The following is a 22,870-nucleotide window of genomic DNA, read 5'->3' on the forward strand; positions in this document are numbered from 1 at the left end:
CATTAGGTAAGAGAATTGCCCTTGGCACCTGGCTATTTGTTCATTGGCATAGCAGTGCAATGTTCTTAAACCTACAGGTGGAAGGGCAAGTTATATGCATTGTTCCAAACCCAGTTCCTGGTTTCTAGGAGTTTGGGCTGTCTTCCATACACCCATTCCCCAACCACCCCTCCTGGTGTACTGGGAAGCGTTTACAGCCTGAACAGTTTTTCCTCAGTTCAATTCCCAATACATTTTAAATAGTTCCTTCAAAATTCTGGCAGTACATTGACTGTGACTGCATTTTCAATGTTGCTAAGTATATTTACTTTTCAAATATATCCCAGTGTATTCAGTGAAACTTTGGGAAAGGTACAAGGAAACCGTTTTTAACTGGTAATCTTTTCCTGGTCACAGCAACATCTCATTATAGGCTTACCTACACCTGGCATTCTGTATAATAATACATTAAGTGCTAGGAATGTTAAGTCATTTAATCATGTAATATTAGTCAAGCTCTATAGGTTTTTCTGTCTTGACAGTTTATAATTCATCATAGCATGTAAAAAGTAGGGGAACACAAATATACAGCAGGATGGGAGATTAATTTTTATAGTTTATTAAAATGTGAGAGTCTAAACCTCATTAAAAAGCCCAGTACCTACTTTACTATAGGCATTTTATACATGTTAGGCATAAAAAGATAAGGAAGATTAATCTATAAGTTTCTGTCCTCAAAGATCTTGCATTCATGTTAGGCAAACAGAACTCTGCTATATGATGCAATGCGGTAAATGCAGTAATAATTGAGTATTTTATGGGAACACAGAAGGAGGGATAAAGATAGAATCCAGTGGGATTCACAGCTCTATCTTAAGGAAATGAGCAGGACTTTGACAAAAGAAGAATCCTAGAAGTGACTTTCAAGACAAAGGGAACATGCCTGTGTAAAGCATGCTGATACACATAGGGATAACAAAAATATTTTTTAGATGTGGTAACAGGGATAAAGATCTGGTGATCTTGAATAGTCATTACTTTCTAGATTACACTTGTTTTTCTGGGCAGTTGGGGAAGGTAGAGTCAACATAAGCTTCTACAGTTTTACTTACATTAAAAAAGCTTGCTGTTTTTAAGTTTAAGATATGGCCAGTAATTATTTATGACTTAAAGCCTTGGGGAATGGTAAGAAATGAGAACTGGGGTTAGCTTATCAAGAGCCTTTATATAATACTAAGAAATTTGAATCCTATCATGCCAAACTTAGGGAGCTGACAGTTCTAAACTGAGAGAGTAGTATGATCAAATCCTTATTTTAGAAAAAATTGTTTTGGTTGTTATGATAGGTTTGGGAAAAGGAAGAAGAAAGAGACTGAAAAAAAGAAAGGCCAGTCTAAGTGAGAGCTTTAAGAATCTAGTGGAATCACATGTAAAATGTCATAATAGCATTATATCATATTGAAAAATATAAAAGTAGTATATACTGAGCCTATTTACTCTAAAAAAGTATAAATATGATTTACTGTTGAATCACAAATTAGAAAAGGACACAGTGCTAGAAGCAGGCAAACTGAAAATTATCAAAAGACTTGGCAGTTGAAAGAAAGCAAGTGACAAAATTTTTTTTTTTAAAGGATAACGGGTTGGAACCACTTTGTAAAGTGTCAAGTCTACACAAAATCTTTTGAGGTTACACATTATAATAATGAAAATAACCATGAGTCATTAAGTTTACTATATTTTAAGTATGAAGAAATGCACTCTTAAAAGACCTGTATGTTAAATGTCTAAGAAAAAAAAATGATTTGGGGATATTTAAAAGGGATAGACTATAATTTTCTATACATTTACTTTTATAGAATATTTTAAGCTGGAAAATGAGTTGAGAAGAATAAAATAACAGTTTTGAGCTCTGGTATGTGTGGGGTACTTTACACAATTTGTCTTAATCCTCACAGCAGCCATAGCAGGTAGATGTCATTATCCACATTTAAAAATGAGAAGTTAGGTAACTTCTGGAAGGTTACATGGTCAGTGGTTTATGCTTTTAAACTAATCTTTTTATGTGTCAGGAAGAAAAATTAGAGATTAAAAAGGTGGGAAGAAAATTATGGTAAGCAACATCAAAAAATCAGAGATGTAGTGTTTCAAGAACGGGGTGCTCAGCAGTGTCAAATTTGGAAGGCAGGGTGTAAGTAATCAAGCTTAATAAATGACCATTAGGGTTTATTGCTTTATTCCTGGCACTTGTCAGATAGATAAAGACAATTAAAACAATATTGCAGGTAGAACTGTTCTATTTTATTATTTCAGGATATTTTACACAGTGTATATTTTAACCAGTAACAAAATTTAAATGCTCATATTTTTTGTTTGTTTCAGTTATATCAAGATTTCTTGATACAGAGCAGCTTCTTTCTGTTTTAGTCCAAATTCCAAAGCAAGACACGGTATGTTTATATGTACATTTTGTGGTATATTTTTATACATTGTAATATAATTTGTCTTTTTAAAAAATTGATTTTAGAGAGAGAGAGAGAAGGAGAAAGAAACATTGATTTGTTGTTCCACTTATTTTTGCATTCACTGATTGCTTATATGTACTCTGACCGGGGATTAAACCTACAACCTTGGCTTTAACCAACTGAGCTACCTGACCGAGGCACGATATAACTTGTCTTAATGTAATGTAACAGAAAATATCAAGATGTTTTGGAAAAGCACTTCATTATTAATATCTAGATTTGTTATGCCTTTTAAAATCAACAACTTTTGAATAAACTAAATATTCTCTGAATATCTTCAGTATGGAATTGCTTGCCTAAATGAGTTGTTATATTTTCCTTCAAGAATATTGATTTTAGAAAATGCAGTTTTCTGGTCATAAATATTTACTGAGAATAGTGCTTAAAATTTCTTATTGGAAATAGCTCAAATGTCTTTTCTTTCTATGCAATATTTATGACTATATATTTAATGTATTGTATTAAGAAAGTTTGTGTTTCTCATTATAAACATTGATTTTTCTGAAATATTTGAAAATGTCAATATTAAACATTTTTTCAAGTTTTACCCAAGTTCTTTGCTTCATTTGAATAAGGTTTAATTTTTCTCAATTGATTTCAGACTGCCGTACAGAATATTTGTAATAGTACATGGTTCTTTTTTTCATTCATTCAACAAGTTATTTTATTTTACCAAGTATGTAAGTGCTAGGGATACTATAAGAAGTAAGTCCCTAAGCCAAAGGAATTTATGATCTAGTGTGAGATTTAGGTTAAAAAAAAAAAAAGCAGTTACAGTATAGTATTATCAAGAACTATAAGTGATCTGATATTCTACCCTACTTGCAAACTAACAAGTTAGCCTGACAGAGTTTCATGGATGCTGACAGAAGATATGAGACTCCTGGGTCAGAGAGAAAGGACTTGAGTACTCAGAGCAGTAGTAGTAGCCAGAGTATCAGGATTTTTTTGTACTGGTTCCCCAAGTTTTATTTCCTATGTACAGTATGTTGCAAGAGAGAACTGCTGAACTTAGGGAACCTGAATCTTTTCTAATGGGAAACAAGCATACTTGCCTGCTGTTACGAGGATGACACCATTTTAATCTTCGAAGACTATAAGCAAACTTGCCCTTTGTTCTGTATCTTTCAAGCCTGTTCACTATACAAACATCCTTGAACAGATTGTGAAGAACAAAGGCCGTCAGTCAATGCCTCTGCTTACAAGGTAGGCAGAGATGTAGAGGCCAGCAGAGAATTGTCTCCTAATTCTTCCTGGAGAGAATCTCTCTTGCTGGCTTTGAAGAAGCAAACTGCAAAGACACTCTGTATTAGCTTTTTATGGCTGTGTAACAAATTACCACAACCATAGCAGCCTCAGCTACCCATATTTGCTATCTTATAGTTTCTGTAGGTCAGGAGCCTATGCACGTCTTAGGTTGGTCCTCTGCTTAGGGTCTCAAAGCTGCAGTTACAAGTGTCCGCCAAGCTGGAAACACATCTGGAGTACTTGATGAGGGAAGGGTTTGCCTCCCCACGTATGTGGTGTTGGCAACTTTTAGTTCTGTGGAGCTAAGGTTAGAGCAGCTTCTTCAGGCTGACAAGGCAGGGAAAGTCTAGAGAGGGAGACAAAAAAGAAAAAAACAGGAAATCACCGGTGATACAAGAGGTTAAGAGAGTGCCTGTATGCATGTAGTAAGACAACTTTTCTACAGCAGGACTTCTCAACCTCGGCAGTATTGACATTTTGGGCTGGATAAATCTTGTTGTCCTGTGCATTGTTGGATTTTTAGCAACATCCTTGGGTTCTACCCACTGGATGCCACTAGCATCCCCCTAATTTTAACAACCAAATGTCTTTGGGCATTGCCAAATGTCTCAACAGGGAAAATTTCCCCCAGTTGAGAACCAGTTCTGTACATGCTCTAAAGGATAGAGGTCAAGTGATTGTCCATGTGTCCTCAGAGTAAGACCACTGCTTTACAAAACTCTGTATTTCTATCAGTAAGAGTCAGTTGAAGCCTCGGAAGTTTTCCTGCTTCTGTCAAGACCTTCCTCCCGCCAACCTTTACTTATTGGTTGTGTGAACAATGTTTCTATGAGCCAGTGCTTGCTTTTCTTCCGTTTTTAAAATTAAATTTATTGGGGTGACACTGGTTAATAATACCACATAGATTTCAAGTGTACAGTTCTATGATATATCATCTATGTTCACCACCCAAAGTCTAATCTTCTTCCCTCACCACATATTTGACCCCCTTTACCTTTTACCAATCCCTAGCCCACCATTCCCTCTGTTAAACACCATAATGTTGTTTGTGTCTGTGAGTTTTTGAATATTTGTTTTGCTTGTTCATTTGTTGCTTTCAGTTTTGTATCACATGGTTCTTGGGTTTTTCCATCTTTTCTCATGTAGCCGGAGGTTCTCAAGATCTACCCATGTTGTGGCAGTATTTCATCTTTCTTATGGTTGAGTAGTGTTCCATTGTATCACCGTATCTTCTTTATCCAGTTATCTATCAGAGGACACTTTGGTTGTTTCCAGGGCTTGGCCACCGTGAATAATACTGTCATGAACATAAAAGTACATATATCTTTACAAATAAATGTATTTGGTTTTGAACCATCAGGAATAATCTCTTCTTGACCTTATTCCTGTTCATGTAAATCACCACAAGAAGCCTAGTACTCCTAAATTATTCCTCATTTTGGACTCTACTTCCCATCTGTCTCTGTACATCAGCTTTCCTGTCTTTATTTTTGCTTTATCCATTTTATGACACCCTGTCATGTTTCTCTCTGGCACTCAAGGTCAGTTGTGGGCAAGTCTCCTTCGTTCCTCACCTTCTTCCTCAAACGGAAACCTGTGTCTTCTGTTGTGACTGCTGTTTCGCAGACCTCGAAGCGGTGCTCGTCCTCTTCACATGGCTCCTCCTGTGTTAGACTGTGTGTCCTCCTTGCTCCTTGTTGCCATTCAGTTCACTCTTCCGAAAAGTCACCGGTTTTGACTCATGTAGTCAGAGGTCCCTTAAGGTTGCCCAGCAGTCATTCTATATTTTCCTTGTTCATTTGCTTCTTCTTATGCTTTGAGAAACTATTTCAATCCATCTTCTTTCTTCTTCAGACCTCAGCACCTCTCTGGCAGTGATGGCAAAATCCCTTTTCTCTACCTTTTGGGTGCACAGCTAGACTGTGTTTCTCAGACTCCCTTCCGGAAGAGGTAACTGAGTTTTGTCTACTGGAATGTGAGTAGAAGTGATAAATGCCAGCTTATATCTTACCCATAGAGTATTCATTCTTTCGGCCTCTTCTAAATAGATGTAGAGAATCCAGCAGAGGGGTAGTGAAGCCACAAGACAGAAGGATCCTGGGTCTTTAAATGGCAGTATGGAACATTGCCCTCCCACATACATTAGAACCACATTGAAATTTGTATGAACAAAAGATAAGATATTGTTATATTAAGTCTTTGAGATTGGGGGTGTATGTTATAGGAATTGGTGTTATTTTACCTTAATACCAGTTCCTTCCCCCACCCCATTCTAAGCTGATGATGACCTTGCTTCCTTCTTCACCGAGAAAGTGAAGAAATCAGAAGAGAACTTCTACAAGCTCCTGTGACTGCATTTATCTACACTTACCAGCATGTATCTTCTCTCATTAATGTGGATAAACTGCCTGTCCATCCTCCTAGCTAAAGCCAACACTTTTCCTTGTGTCTTTGATTCCACGACTTTACCTTTGCAGGGAACAGTACTTCAGAATATCTCCTGCGTTGCTTGTGTCAATTTCCCCCTTCTACGTGTTTTTTCCATCAGCATACAAACATGTTGTTATCATTCATTAAAATAAAAAAAATTCCCTTATTTTACTTCCCCTTCTACTTCTTCCCTATTTATCTTTCTCTTTACAAAAAAATTCCTTGAAAGAGTTACCTGTAATTTATACCTCTAATTATTTTCCTTTTTCTCTCCTGAATCCATCATAATCTGGTTTTCACCATCACTATTCTACTAAAGAAGCTCTTTTGAAGGCCACTGCTGATCTCCACATTGCTAAAGCGAATAGTTAATAGAAGTGCTGATCATACTTGACCTATCAGCAAAATTCGAAGAACACAATCTTTTCCTTGAACTGTTTTCTCCATTTGCCTAAGTACCTTTTCCTTGTTTTCTTTTGCCTTAGTACCTCTTCCTTGTTTTCTTCCTACCTTTCTTTACGTGTATTACCGTTTTTAGACCTCTAACAAGTAATGAGAAAGGTGCACATAGAAAACTGCAGAGAACAATGCAGTGCTCATTGATTTCTTACAAAGTGAACATCCATGTAGTGACTACCTAGGTAAAGAAATAGATATTACCATTACTTCAAAAATCCCCCCTTCTGGTCCTTCCCATCATTATTCTCTCCCTCTCTCCAAAAAATCCCCCAAGTTTTAGTAATCACTCTCTTGTTTTTCTTTATAATTTAATTTTGCCTGTTTTTAAATCTTTGCATGTAACCATTCAATTTTTATTTTTTATATCTGGATTCTTACAGTCAATATTATGTTTATGGCATTTAATCATGTGGTTGCATGTAGCTGTAGCTCATTCCCATTGCTGTACAATATTTCACTGTATGAATTTGCCATTACTCCTTTCACTGGTGTTTGACTTTTTGAGTTGTTGACAGTTTTTGGCAATTGGAAATAATGCTGGTAAACTATTTTGTACCTCTTTCTTAATACAATTGTGTGCACATTTTTACTAGATTCATACTTAGGAATGGAATTTCGGGGTCATGGAATATGTCTTCAACTTCAGGAGATAATGACAAAATGCTTGCCAAAATGTTTTTCACAATCATTGCACAATTTATGGTCTCATCAGCAGTGTATGAGAATTCTCATTGTTCTTTCCCAAAACCTGATATTGTCAGTTTTAAAATTTTAGCCATAGTGGTTGGTAAATAATGGTATTTTATTGTGGTTTTAATTTGCACTTTCCTATTAATGAAGATGAACACACTTTCAGATGTATATAGACCATTTGAATACTTTTTGTGAAAGTCTTGTTCAAGTCTCTTGCCCGTTTTTCTCTTGGGTTGTTGATCTGTAGAGCTTCTTTTTATATTTTAGATATGAGCCCTTTATTGGTTCTGTGTTTCAAATATCTTTTCTTACTTTTTAGTTTGCTTTTTCCACTTAACATTATGGTGTGGATGCTGTTGGTGTACTACCTGTGTCCCCTTGGCATTCTCTTTGTACAAGGAGGGCTTCTGCTGCACGAGCTGCAACTCACTGCCTGAGGACTTGCTCTAGCCACAGGAGAGATCAGCGTGGTTGCTCTGGCAATAGGTCATAACTAATACTGAACAGGACTAGATGAATAAAGATCCATTTTTCTTACCTATAGAGATAACCTCTGAAGCTTACCTTACACCATCTCTGATAGGTCTCTAGCAGGATTGAACCATGGTACCATGCAGTAGTAACAGCATCATCAATGCATCCGTTTTGCTGCCCTTCTCTTCCCTTCTTACTTCTGCACTCCCTTGCCTCTGCCTACTGAACTTACTTTTGAAATAAATTACTTGCCCTCAAATTCTAGTTTCTCAAAGTTGGCTTTTGGAACTGGTCCTGGGTCATGGTATCTTTTGATGAAAAGAAGTTCTTAGTTTAAATGTAGTCTAGTTTATGTTTTTTTTCTTTGTAGTTAGTGTTTGTCGTATGCTGCTTAAGAAGTCTTTACCCTAATGTCTTGATTGCACCTATGGGATTTTAACTTGTGGAGATGACTGAGTAAGGCTAGTGCCTTTAAAAGAAGATTTTTATTCCTTCTATTCCTGAGAAGAGGAAGCATGCCTCTCAGGGTCACCTGGGAAAGTACCGGGTTGGTCAGAAGTCAAAAGGAGTGAGGGTAAAACATTGCAGAAGTATTATGGGAGGTTGTTAAGTAGAAATATCCCCTGTTGGGTTGAAAGCAAAACACAAATGTGGGAGTTTGTGGTGGGACAGCTTATAGTAAGATTTTTATGTACCCATAAAAGCCGTATTATGGGGAATATGTGAACAACTTTAGCCATTAGTTTGGCCCTGTGATTAATGGATGCCAAATAATTAATTATGAAATTTATAAAAACAAATTAGAATACCCTAGATAATGAAGATATTTTTGTTATATTCCAAATATTTTATTGCTTTAATTTTTATATTTAGATTTACAATCTGCCTGGAATTGATTTTTGGATGTGGCATGAGGAAGGAACTACATTTTATTTTTCTCATATGAATGCATAATTGTATTGGCACCATTTATGGAAAAACTGTCCTTTCCCATACCGTTCTAGTCAACATTTGTCATAAACCAAGCACTCACATTATGGGGTCTAATTCCAGACTCTCCTTTTGTTTCTTCGGTTTCTGTCTGGCCTTGTGTCCATCCCACAGTTTCTTAGTTACTTTAACTTTGTTATAAATTGATATTTGTTAGATTTAGTTCTTTCATCTTATTCTTGTACAAGAGTATCTTGGCTATTTTGGAAGATGTCCTCCTTTGGTAATAGTGATGATAATTGTCTCCTATTTGGTGAATTTTATTTATTTTTAAGCTTCCATTTAGTTTCAGAGATCCATTATAAGAGAGCATGAGATAACTTGTTTTAGGGCGAAAAACCTCCTCTTTGATATTTCTTCTAAATTGACCCATATGGTCACAGAACAGGTCAGGTACTGTGTATGATATGGAGATAAAGGTCAGAGGTTAGAAAAAGAAACAGTTCTGTATCAATTACTATTATATCCTAATAGTAATATCCTAAAAGTTCTTGTCAGTGTTAGTAAATTATTCCATCTGCAAGAACATCTTCATTTCCCCAGTTTTAGTACCACTGGTCCGTGTTAGAGATAGTACTACAATTTAATTTGTAAAAAACTTTACAAAATTTAGAATGCTGGTGTTGCTTTATTTTGAAAAACTATATTTAATCTGGATGCCTGGACTTATGAAAATTGTTTTACTTGAACAAACAGGAACCAATAAGGGAAATTTGTATTGTTCTGTAATCTGGAATATTTGGATTCAGTTTTTCAGATCATGGCTCCACAAATACTCTTTGTGCTTTTTTCAATCAATCCTAGTCTCTCAGTGCTGCTCAGAATTGAAATGTACCTCCTGTCACTACCATGGGTTAATAGGGTGAAACCAAAGTGCTTGAATAGACATGAAAATTGGATACATTGAGTTGAACTCTTCATTGTCAGACTTTCAGGAAACTAGTCCACTAGTCTCATTATGATGGATTGGTAATTTCTGAACAGTGTTTGGTCTGGCAGTCATGCTGGCTAGGTTGATGTATACAAACGTATGAAATATGATAAGCATAGAATATTTTAGAGGAAACCCCATTTTTGTATTAAATACTTACAGTGTCCATATTTGGATTTTTATGTTAATAGGTTAATGTAGCTGAATCAAAGATAACAAATTTAATATACCTAAAACATACCTTGGAGCTTGTGGATCCTTTAAAGGTAATTTTATGTGTGTATTGTACAAAGCATGCCTAGGCATCAGCATTTAAAAATTTTTGTTTTGAAAAAATTTCAAACCTAGAGAAAGTTGCAAGAATAGTATAATTAATTCTCATATTCTCTCTCTTTACATTCAAAACACACATGCATATTATTATCCTTACTATTATTATTCTTACTGAACTATTTGAGAATAGGTTGTAGTACCCAAATACTAAAGTGTATATTCTCTTAAGAACAAAGATGTTGTCTTACATAAACACATGATTATACGATTCAGGAAATGCAGCATTAATACACTACTGTTCTGTAATGGATAGCCCATATTGAAGTTGTCCTAAAATGTTCTTTATGTATTTTGTTTCCTGCTACAGGGTCTAGTCCAGAATCATGCACTGTATTTAATGTCATATTTTTAATACTCCTTCAAATTGAAAAGTTTCTCAGCATTTCTTTGTCTCTTAGGATATTGACATTTTGAAGAGTAAGGGTCAGTTGTTTTTTAGGATATTCTTCAATTTGAATGATTGCTCTTCCTGATTAAATTCAGCTTATATTTGGTGGTAATGCTCTATAAAAATGTATCTTTCTTGTGATGTAATATCCCTATGCTTGGCAATATTAACTTTGATCAATTTCTTCTCTTTAAAGTTAAGTAATCATTGGAGAGATACTTTGAAACTTTAAATATCCTGTTTCTCATCAACTTTTCACTCATTGATTTTAATATTTACTGTAACTCTTACCTGAAGTAATTGTTATTCTGATGGTCTAAAATGGCAATTTTCTCATCAATCAATTTTTAAATTCTGTCTTATGCAAAACATTTGTAAAATACAAGTGACAAAAAGAACTACTTCTGTAAAAGAAAAATAATGAAAAATGTGGAAAAGTTTTACAGAGTTCATTTTGATAAATATATGTAATGAAAGCAGTTTGGCAAAAGATTTCAAAAGTATTGTCATCTTTCTTAGAATGAAAGAGGTATAGTAATAAATCTTCCCCTTCAATTGACAGATTTGCTGAAACAAATTTCAAATTTTGAAATTTCAAAGACAAAGTAAAAGCCAAAGAAATTTATTATAAGAAAAGTTCATAGCAAATGAGAAACAAAATACTAATTTCTGTCATCATAATACTTGTGTAATTTTTAATGAAAATACTAGAATGACAGTGGAAATATGGAAAATGACCCCTAAACAGGAATCAAAGTGGTTAATAAATAGTACCAAAAATGCTTAATCTCACTATTATTCAAAGAAATAAAAATTAAAACCAAAATTTTTATCTTTCAAAGAAGCAAAGATGATTTTCTTTCTTAATGGATGCAACTTATTGCTGAGGGAACAGTGAGACAGGCAATTAATTACCTAGCTGGTAGGAATATAATTGTATGTACTTTACAGGAAAGTTTCAAAACAGATGTCTTTTTTAAATTTAATATTTTGTTCCACTTCTTAGAGATTTTATTTATTTTTAGAGAGAGGGGGAGGGAGGGAGAAAGGAAGAGAAATATCGAGTCAGCTACCTCTTGCACACCCCCAACTGGGGACCTGGCCTGCAACTCGAGCATGTGCCCTGATGGAGAATCAAACTGGTGACCTTCCTGTTTGCAGGCCGGTGCTCAATCCACTGAGCCACACCAGCCAGGACTAAAATAAATGTCTTTGATCCTGTAATACTACTTCTAGAAATACATCTGAAAGGACTCTTAAGAAATGTTGACCAAGATTTATGCCCAGTGATGGTCATTGCAGCATTATGTATATTAGAATATAAGTAGCATAGTACTCCAGTAAGTAGGGGAAGAGACTGTGCTTCCCACAGGGTGGAATAAATAATAAGAATTATTTAAAATTTTTGCTATAGAAAGTTTTTAATGTATATGATATAGTATTAAGTGAGGGAGAAAAGGAGCTTGCAATGTTGTAACTTTTTGATTTAAAGAAGTGACAGGAAATATACAATAATATTTAGACCATCTTTGGAAGGGTATTAGAATTATAAGTGATTTAAATGTTTTTCTTTATGCTTTTATGAATTTTTTAGTTTTATCACTGTGTAAACATTATTTTTTATTCATAAGCAAAACATATTCCCATTGCCTGATAACAAACTATCAGTTTAAATATGTTTTCTCCTTCTCTTCTCTATTTATTCAAGTAATGACTACTTACAGTTTCTGTTAAGCAAAATAAAATACCTTCTTTTATCATATGCAAAGGGAGAGAGCACTTTTTTAGTTTAATGTAAATTTAATAAAAATTTTGGAATTATATGTACAGGACTCCCAATGGACAATGACAGCTCTTTAAGTATTGTACCTACCCCTCTAATAAGCAGTTAGATGTTAACAATTAGTTGGGAGGCAAGAAAACTGGAGGCCACTTATTAGCCCTGTGCTCTTTATATGGAAAACAAAAAAGATACTATCTGTCCTCACTTATATACCTAAAATATATTTTATGAGTATAAACGAGAAGATGAAGAATGCACTTGGTAAGCTGTAAAGTATTAAACAAATGTAAAATGCTATGTATGAGTAATGTCATCATTTATTATCCTTTATTTTATTCTTCAATAGATTGCTCTGAAGAACTGTAACATGCCTTTATTAAGAGCTTACTATGGATCCTTGGAAGATAAGAGGTCTTCATCACTCAACTGTTAATGAAATATCAGATTCTCCTTTTCTCCCTGATTGTAACTGATTTTAAGGACTCTAATTATATTCCATAGAACAATTACTTCAGCTGTGGTTAATAGACTCTTTAAACTAGTCATCAAAATTCCAACTATACTTTTTGTCTTATAAATACCAATAAGCAGGGTAACAGCACACTGAGTATTTGTGTTAGACTAGCATTAAAAATTGAAATCATACACAATTTTAATATCTTTTGTTAGCTATTCTCTATGGAAACACTAACAAATATAAAAATATATTTTTCTCTTTAAGTCATGAAGGGCCTAATATAACCAGAAACTAGTAGATATGAATACTGAATAAGATCTAAATATAATTTAATTTTAATGTTTTTAGTACTAGGAACTTGGTTCTTAGCCAAAAAGACTTGTGCTCCTTAAGAACTGTTATTGTATTGATTTAAGCTTCAGATCTTCTGTAAGGCTACAAATGGAGGTTTGTAATAAAACTGAATTAATTGCAAATAAAATACAGAACAGAATAAAACAAAAGGTTAGGGAAACAGGTGTTACCAAACTTCTGGTTTGCATGATTATTGAACTTAATCACTTTTATACTGTCTCATAATATATATTTAGTCTCCCTTACCCCAATTGATTGAGAGGACCATATGTTAATTCTTCTTTGAATCTTTGCATCTAACATAGAAATTAATACATGATATAAGTAAATGTTTATTGAGTCAATGAGCATGAAGCCAGAAGTTTTATAACAGTTGTTCAGGGGTATATTTTATATTCATGGGCACAGTCAGTACGTATAGTTTGGGAGCCCTCTTTATTAGCAGTGTAGAATTGTTCTTGGTGGCCTTATGTTGTTTTAGGAGTCTAGTCCTGACCAACGAAGTAGTTTCAAATTGACATAGTCACAGTTCTAACTTAGATAAGTTTAAATTTATATATTGCTTAATTGTTTATTTTCAACATAATTTAAAACAGTGATTTAAGAAAATGTTATTTGCTATCATTAACTATGACTCAAATTATAACTTTTTGACTTATTACCTATAATGTTCTTTTTTAGGTTTGGAATCATACTTGAAAAGATTAAAACAGTAATTAATGATGATGCAAGATACATGAAAGGATGCCTGAACATGAGGACGCAGAAGTGCTATGCAGTGAGGTCTAACATAAATGAGTTTCTTGACATAGCTAGAAGAACATATACAGAGATTGTAGATGACATAGCAGGTAATTTAATTACTTGAGCATATATTTTTTGTTTTTATAAATGACAGGCTTTTTAGACCTTATGCTTTTTTGCTGATGATAACCTGCCATGCATATATTTAAGTTATTTTTTTGTTATCAAAATAGGTATGGTTAACACATATTGTCACTTATGGAACATTTTTTTAAAAAATAAAGATTTCAAAGTGTTGTAATATGTCTATTTTTTTTCTCCAAAGTTAAATAAGTGGTACCTTCATACAACATTGTGTAGACACTACATAAAAAATGCAAGCTATTAGTACTAAAGGGTTTCAGTGGAGGGAGAGAGGTCGTTTGTGTCTAGAAGTGGCATTTGAACTAGTACAGTAATTTAACAAATAAAGGGGTGGGCAAAATTCAGTTTACAGCTGTGAGTATATGAAACACAGAGTTTATTCTTATATTACTCATTAATTATTGTATTATTTTCCAAATAAACACCTGTAAACCTACTTTTACCCATTCCTGTATTTACTGAGCTCTTAGTAAATAGATGTAGACACTGTTCTGGGTGCTGGAAATACATAGGAACAAGACAAAGCCTCTGTCCTCATGAAGTTTATGTTGCAGTAGGAGGGACAGATGTTAAAAAAAATACACACATATACATACTCATGTGTGTGTGGAATTATATATGTCAATATTGATATATATAAATTACATATATCTTATAATTTCACATGAATATAAAATATGAAGAAAAATAATAGGTTAGAGGGTCAGAGAGACTGGGTGTGGAGGCATAGAGAATGGGACTGTTTTTAGTAGATAGAATAGCCTAGAAGGAATTTTACCCACTAGCAGTATACAAACTGAAGCACAAAGGTATCAGGAAACCTCACGGGATAGTGACGAAATTTGTTAGGGTTGAGCAGGGCATTCTCTTCAGAAGTAGTAAGGGATATGATCATAAATGTATACTGGAGAGCAGAATTTAGTCTTTAAAGGTTAGGAGTTTGGATTTTTCCCCAGAGGAATGAAGAGAACTCAGATGTTTTTGCTCTGTGGAGTGAAGTTGATCAAGAAGATGTGTTGAATGGATTTGAGTGGAGCTGTGGAGACAGGGAAACTATGTTAATCTATTACAGATTAGAACAGTATTTAGGGTGAGAGCTATGCATATGAGAGGAGAAAAAGGCAAATACTGAAGAAGGAGTTTGATAAGAGTTATTGAGTAGATGTGGCATGGCAAAGGGGAATGTGGCCACTAGTGCTCATTGAGATCTGTCTCCTGAGAGTGGTGGTTCTACTGAGAAAAGCAGGAACCTTGTTGGAGAACCTGCTTTAGGAATAAAGATACTAGTTTTCTCAAGTAATGTTCAAAGCATTAATGGTCATCATGTTAAAAATATAAATTTAGAACTCTGTACTGAGCATGAAGTTGATAGGGAGATTTGGATACTTTTTAAATTTTATTTAATGAATCACCAATTTCATTTTTGGAATACTTTTATAATATATGTTTGGTAGAGGGAATTTCTTATTGTGAATTAATTATTGCAGTAATTTAAGTGTTCTCTTTTCAAAAAGGTAGAATGAATAACAAGTCAAAAACTAATATTCCTAAGACAGTAGTCTTGGTTTTATTTATTTTTTAATTATATTTTATTGATATGCTATTACAGTTGTCCTGATTTTTCCCCCTTTGCCCCCTTGCACACAGCACTCCCTAGTCCCTCAGGTAATCCTTTCTTCACCATTGTTCATGTCCATGGGTCATGCATATAAGTTCCTTGGCTACTCCATTTCCTATACTGTACTTCATATCCCCACAGCTATTCTGTAGCTACCTATTTGTACTTCTTAATCCCCTCACCTCTTTGCCCATTCTCCCACATGCCCCTCCCATCTGGCAACTATCAAAATGCTCTCTGTATCCATGATTCTGTCTCTGTTGTTTGTATGCTTAGTTTGTTTTTTAGATTCAATTGTTGATAGATATGTATTTATTGCCATTTTATTGTTCATAGTTTTGATCTTCTTTTTCTTAAGTAAGTCTCTTTAACATTTCATATAATAATGGTTGGTGATGATGAACTCCTTTAGCTTTTTCTTGTCTGGGAAGCTCTTTATCTGCCTTTCAATTCTAGATGACAGCTCTGCTGGGTAGAGCAATCTTGGCTGTAGGTCCTTGCTTTTCATGACTTTGAATATTTCTTGCTAATTCCTTCTAGTTTGCAAAGTTTCTTTTGAGAAATCAGCTGACAGTCTTATGGGAACTCCCCTGTAGGTAACTAACTGCTTTTCTCTTGGGGCTTTTAAGATTCTCTCTTTATCTTTAACCTTTGGCATTTTACTTGACGTGTTAATTCGCAGTTAACAGTTTGGGTGGGCCTGTAAGTTGGGTGGGACGGAGTCTCAGGGGATCTCCAGGCTGGGGCAACATTGTTAGCCAGGTGGATGGAGTCTCAGATATGTCACCTGCCTGCTGTATCTGTGGCTCTTTGGTGGGGGTGGGTTCAAAAAAGGGACAATGGCCTTTGCCCCCATTTCTGTTTGGGAGAAAGCTGTCCCCCAGCTCTTGCCCTGATGCCAGACCCTTCAGCTCCTCCCTGTGTGCCTGGTGCCTGTGAAGCTCCTACCCTGGTGCTGGAGCTCTGAGGGAGTGAGTCTGAGTAAGTCCATGTGTAGGTTCTTTAAGAAGAACTGCTTGGAACTCTAAAAGTTTCTTCCACTGACTTAATCCCCACTGGGTTTTGCAGCCAGTAGTTATGGGGACTTATCTTTCTCGCACTGGAACCCTGGGTAGGGAACCTGAACTGAGGCTGGTTCTCCTTGTTCCCGAGATATCTCCCAATTTTTTATCCACCACACAGGGATGCAGGACCAGCCCATTCCATGTCTCCACCTCTCCTATCAGTCTAGATGGATGTGGTTTTTCTAATTCCATAGTTGCCAGACTTCTATTCAGCCCCATTACTGATGGTTCTGAGTGATGAGTGTTTTATATTTTAGTGTAATTTTGATGTGGTTGTGTGAGGAGGTGAGCCATGTTTATCTATGCTGCCATCTTGCCCTGGTTTTATTTTTTAATTTTAATTTTTACCATTCCTTTTACTCTCAAAATACCAACCAAGATGACTACCTTTGCTCTGTAATTTTTGTTCTGAAAAGAATACTTAACCAGATATTTTAGACATTAAAAATCTATAGAGTTTAAAAGTATAACGAGACATTATCATTTATGTATAAAATAGTAAGACAAAAAGCATGTGACATTTTTAAACAAAAAGAATAATTTTTTAATTAAAATGTCTATGTTTTTGTTTTTTCTGGTCACTAGGAATGATATCACAACTTGCAGAAAAATACAGTCTTCCTTTAAGGACAAGTTTTAGCTCTACTAGAGGATTTTTCATCCAGATGACTATAGATTGTACAGCCTTACCCAACGATCAACTTCCTTCAGAGTTTATTAAGGTATACTTTAGAGTTTGGTTAGGAAATTAGTGTTCCTGATTTTATAGGATTACATTTACATACTTGAAGTTTTAGACGTTCTTTGAGTTTTATGTGCCAAATTTCTGAATGTTATGTGTATTGCTTCTGTTACCTACTTACCTAACAGCTATGCTAATCTGAGTGATTTATAAGCTTTCTTTTAAAAAAGATTTTATTTATTTATTTTAGAGAGAGGGGAAGGGAGGGAGAAAGAGAAACATCAATGTGTGGTTGCCTCTCATCTGCCTCCAACTGGGGACCTGGCCTGCAACCCAGGCATGTGCCCTGACTGGGAATCAAACTGGTGACCTTTTGGTTCACAGGCTGGCACTCAGTCCACTGAGCCACACCAGCCAGCGCAGAAGTTTTTTTGTGTGTGTTTGCTTTCAAGAGGAATATCAAACAGTGCTTCCCACAGCTCTGGAAGTTTGGTATGGGTAAAAAAAAAAGAAGGGAGGGAGGGAGGGAGGGAGGAAGAAAAGAAGGAAGAAAGGAAAAGAAAAAAAAATAAAGCCCCAAAGTTATTTTTGATCAAAGAAATTTGGAAAATACTGTACTATCTCATTTTAGGTAGTTCTCCAACGCACATTTGTATATTAAAGGTTAAAAGTCGTGAAGTAGAGAAATCTACTTAACTTACTGTTATCCAATATTGCCAAACTTTTAGACCAGGGAAATATTTTTTCATATACACATATTAACTCCTCCATAATATACCAGGTTGGGAAAATCTAACCCACTCTTATCTTTGCTCTCTCTGTTTCCAGGGAGTCCCTTTTGATAATAACAAACCATTTAAATTTGGGGATTTTAAAAATATTCTGTATTACCAAGTAATGTGGATAGGTGAAGTGAGGAATGGGATGGGATGAGACTTAGTAATGGGGTTGGAGATTGAGTGACGTTTAGTTAGGGGGCAAGGCCTGAAATAGGGGTCAGAGATGGAGTGAAGACTACTATATGTATCCTGCATATTACTTGGTAATAAGATGTAGCTTGTTAACATTCTACGTGATCAATTTAAGACCTATAAAAATAGTCATGCCTGATGGACTAAGTTAAAAAATTCTACTTTAACTTTAGATGTGATGTTTTTCTCATTCACAAACACTTAGGACTTGATCTGTGAACCTATATCTGAAAAATTACAGTGATTAACCTGGATACCTGTATTTTTATTGTTTAATATCTGTATATTTTATTTCATAGGAGTGTACATGTCTCTTGATTTTTGTTATTTAATTTCCGAACAGATTTCTAAAGTGAAAAATTCTTATAGCTTTACTTCAGCAGATTTAATTAAAATGAATGAAAGATGCCAAGAGTCTTTGAGAGAAATCTATCACATGACTTACATGTAAGAGCATTTGGGATTTTTGAATATTAAATTAAATTAGTTTAATTTGAGGCACTGTGATAAATTTTATTAATTGACATTTTGTCTGACTGCAGAATAAATGTTAGCAAAGAAAGAACATTCCTGGACAAAGTTAAAATTTTCTCTTTGTGATTGGGAATAGTGAGCCTCACAGAAGCTTTAGTAGTGCAAATCTAATTGCCAAATAACCCATTGTTACTGATACTCCCACCACAATGTAGAACTTGGTACAGCATGGGCTTATTGTGAGTGTCATTCAGCTCAGTCTTTTTCTATGTATGTAAGCCCTTCCACTTCTCATGCTTTACTACTTACACAGCAGCATCACAGTACCGCCCGTCTCTTGCCATTCATGAAACAGTAGCAACACTGCTAGAAATAATAAATAGGACATTTAGAATTGGTGCTGAGATGATAAAGAGACATGTTGGGCCTTCAAAACAATTTAGGGTATAGACCATGGAGATTGTAAGACATAATACATTTTGGGAACGTATTTTTCCTTGTAAGGGAAAAACTTATGTGACAATTGTGATAACTCTGCCACATAGAAGCTTAAAGAATTATATTTTTAGGGTGTATGTGTGTGTATGTGTGAGAGAAAGAGAGAGAATATATGAGTGAAGAAAAATACATGATAGGTGTTGTGGTGAATTTAACATGTAAAATCACAAAATTATTAGCAGATAGGATCTGTCGAAGTATAGTAAGGACTTATATAAAAATATTTTCATTAATAAGCTTATTTTATTAAGATTTAATTAAAAGCAGTCATTACAAAACATGGTGCTAACACACCAGAAGAATTCTTTGCCACTAAGTAGCTGTGACCTCAAATATGAACTTCAATTTCCTCCTGTCTAAAATGAGACAGTAGAACAATAGAATATCTGTAGTGTATAACTCAAATGTGAATGGTATTTTACCTCAGGCATTAAATTTAATATTGTTTTACAATTACATTGCACACTGGTCTTAGAAAGTATTACTTACCTTACCAAAAATGTCCTTTCAGGATCGTGTGCAAGCTGCTTAGTGAGATTTATGACTATATTCATTGTTTGTACAAACTGTCGGACACTGTGTCAATGCTGGATATGCTGGTGTCATTTGCTCATGCCTGCACTCTTTCTGACTACGGTAAGTTAATGTCTTTGGAGTAATTATGCTGCATACTGAAATTTGTATCCCATTCAAGCAATTTTACATAACAATTATGAATGTTTTATATTTTTTACCTGAAATATAGTCTCTTGCCTCTGGTCTTAGACTCACTCAAAATAGAGAAACTTTAAATTTTATTTTAAAAGTCAGAAAATTATTTACTGAGAAATTTATAAATCAGAAGAAAAAACTGCAAGAAATTTTAGAGGTTCCCAAAATAAGAAAGACTACAGAGCTATCTCATTAGTGAAAATAACAGTGACCCAAATTTATAAAGTTTCAATCTGAAGACTCAGAAATAGTGTGACTAATACTAATAGACATGAGAGAAGTGAATCTCCAAAGTGGGCATTTTCTAAACCAGCTCCTCAGGTGTGAGCATCCCAGGGTCAAGAGTTATGTCATATTTTGTACAGGCCTTGAATATAAAAAAGTAATTGTCCAAATTATCCCCTTGAATTTCTTATTCAACTTATTAGTAACAACCAGACTCCAGTACACAAATTTGAAGAACTAGTATGTGATCATTAAGGTTGAATAATTATGAACTTAATAACATTAAAATTTCTACCTATAATCATCAGTGACATTTGCAAAATATTATGTAAATTTATTTTTATAATGGCAAATAAATATCGTATAAAATTCTTTTTTCATATTTTTAATGAAAATGTTAACTTTTCAATTGGTATTTTAAAGGCCCAAAATGTTTAATATTTTATATTTCTTTTTGGGTCAAAGACTTAACAATAGGGATCAGCTAATCTTAATAGTAGCTTTCTTGATTATTAAGATATTTGATGTTGCTTCATTTTAATTTGAGAGGGATCATCTTGAAACTCCAAACCTATAAATATTGAATTTTTGGTATTAAAGTAATTCGGAATAATTAAAAATATTTTTTCTAACCATACTTACTTTTATACTGTATACTTTCAAGTTTATCTATGGGTTTCATTTCAAGGAATGTGATATTTGACATTCCTCTCACCTTCTTCCTTCTCCCTTTATCTCAAAGACTATCCATAGAGACATGATCATTATTTGCTTCTATAAACTAGCAATAGCTTTTGTGTATGATTTCTCCAGCCTCTGAGATTTTGATTTAGATAAAATTTCTCTAAGGGTTTGGACATAAAATTATTTTTATATTTGGTTTTATTCTATATTTGTACCTCATTTGAAAAGCTAAGTATGCCAGATTTGAAAGAATGCTTAAGGCAGGAATTAAGTAATGTGCAATTTTGTAGTGCCAGTAATTTATTGTTATTTTAATACTGTTATCAATGGCTAGTTGATTATTTTTAATCTATACAAATCTGAAAATGTTATGAACTTTTTTGGAGCCTAGGACAGCAGGGAACTAAATCCTAGAGTTCCCTGGATGTGAATAAAAGTGATGATGTTTAGAGTGTGTCAGATATAATTTAGAGGGATTTATATATTTATATATTATTTGGGATAAAATAATACCTTAATATTGTTCAAAATTGACCCTAGTAAAATCACTAAGGTGTATGTACACACCACAAAATCTTTCAATATAAATACATACTAATCCTTCAAAACCATTCTATTTTTTTTTCTTTAGTTCGGCCAGAGTTTACTGATACATTAGCAATCAAACAGGGATGGCATCCCATTCTTGAAAGAATATCTGTGGAAAAACCTGTTGCGAACAATACCTATATTACAGAAGGAAGTAATTTTTTGATCATAACTGGACCAAATATGAGTGGGAAATCCACATATTTAAAACAGATAGCACTTTGTCAGATTATGGCCCAGATTGGTAAGTTGTGGCTTGCTTTATAGTTACCAATTCTGCCTCCCATTTAAAGTGTTTTCTGCCTGACGGTTTAGATCCAGGTACTTAATTAACCCAAAAACAGTTTGGAGTAGATTTTCTTACCTAAAAGTATATGTGGTAGTGTTTAGTATGTAGGCCATAACTTTTAGAACTTAGTATTTATTAAGCTCCATCCAATTTTGGATTGGAGTGTACTAAAAAATTTGTGAAATAAAACATAAGTAGAGATTTCCTTACTATAATTATTAGTATGGTATCAATTACTACTAAACAGAATGATATAATTATCAAAAGCAAACTTCATTGTGAGAAAGCATTAAATAAATAAGTTGCTGTCTTTAATAACCCATATAAGATATTTCCAAAGTTATAACATTGGTCAGATATTTCCCGTATTTAATTTAAGAGGTGCCAATAACTTGTCCACGGAAATTGATATACTACACACATATGCATATAAATGGCTGTCACTGGCCCAACATTCTCACATATTTCTTGGTATACAGGTGCAACTTCTTATCTCTGAAAACTGGGTTTCCATGAGAAAAGAGTCAGAGATGATTGGTCTTAATGCTGTGGTTCTCAACCAGGGGCGATTTGACTCCTTCTCCCCCCTGTTGTCTGGCAGCATCTGGAGACATCTTTGGTGTCATAACTGAGGGGACTGTAGAGTACAGGGATGCTGCTAAACATCCTACGATGCACAGGGCAGCTTCCCTACCCCTCTCCACTCCACAAACTCAAGAAAGATTTATCTAGCCCAAGAAGTTAGTCAAGTGTTGTGATTGAGAAACCCTGTTGTTTCTCAGTCACTATGATTGAGAAACAACTGTATTTCCTTGCAATACAATGATTGTAAGGAAAATACGGCAATCAGAATGCTGGTGATACCGTGCAAATTTACCCTTACTGCTGAAAAAGAAAATCAGAGATGAATGAGAGTGGATGGTATATATTTTATTGAGTTTATAGTTTTATTGAAGTTAAAAGGATATTTTAGCCAACTTCTTTCTTCTTCTAAGGATACATATTCAAGGATTGCCAGTTCAATTCCCAGTGAGGGGACATGCCTGGGTTGTGGGCCAGGTCCCCAGTAGGGGGTGCGTGAGAGGCCATACATTGATGTTTTTCTCCCTCCCCTCCTTACTGTCTAAAACCAAA

At 34.5% G+C, this 22,870-nt stretch overlaps 1 protein-coding gene across 1 annotated transcript in view; it reads left to right on the plus strand.

Moving 5' to 3' along the window:
- The window catches only part of MSH4 (mutS homolog 4), a 68,356-nt gene that overhangs the window by 27,780 nt on the left and 17,706 nt on the right, over positions 1-22,870 (plus strand). Inside the window, exons 8-15 of the mRNA XM_024565345.3 lie at positions 2,362-2,429; positions 9,921-9,995; positions 12,580-12,644; positions 13,726-13,895; positions 17,200-17,336; positions 18,611-18,714; positions 19,751-19,875; positions 21,491-21,691. Coding sequence (XP_024421113.2) covers positions 2,362-2,429; positions 9,921-9,995; positions 12,580-12,644; positions 13,726-13,895; positions 17,200-17,336; positions 18,611-18,714; positions 19,751-19,875; positions 21,491-21,691 — 945 coding nt within the window. The remainder of the gene's footprint in view (positions 1-2,361; positions 2,430-9,920; positions 9,996-12,579; positions 12,645-13,725; positions 13,896-17,199; positions 17,337-18,610; positions 18,715-19,750; positions 19,876-21,490; positions 21,692-22,870) is intronic.

The sequence above is a fragment of the Desmodus rotundus genome, chromosome 3, assembly GCF_022682495.2.
Source record: "Desmodus rotundus isolate HL8 chromosome 3, HLdesRot8A.1, whole genome shotgun sequence".
Lineage (NCBI taxonomy): Eukaryota > Metazoa > Chordata > Mammalia > Chiroptera > Phyllostomidae > Desmodus > Desmodus rotundus.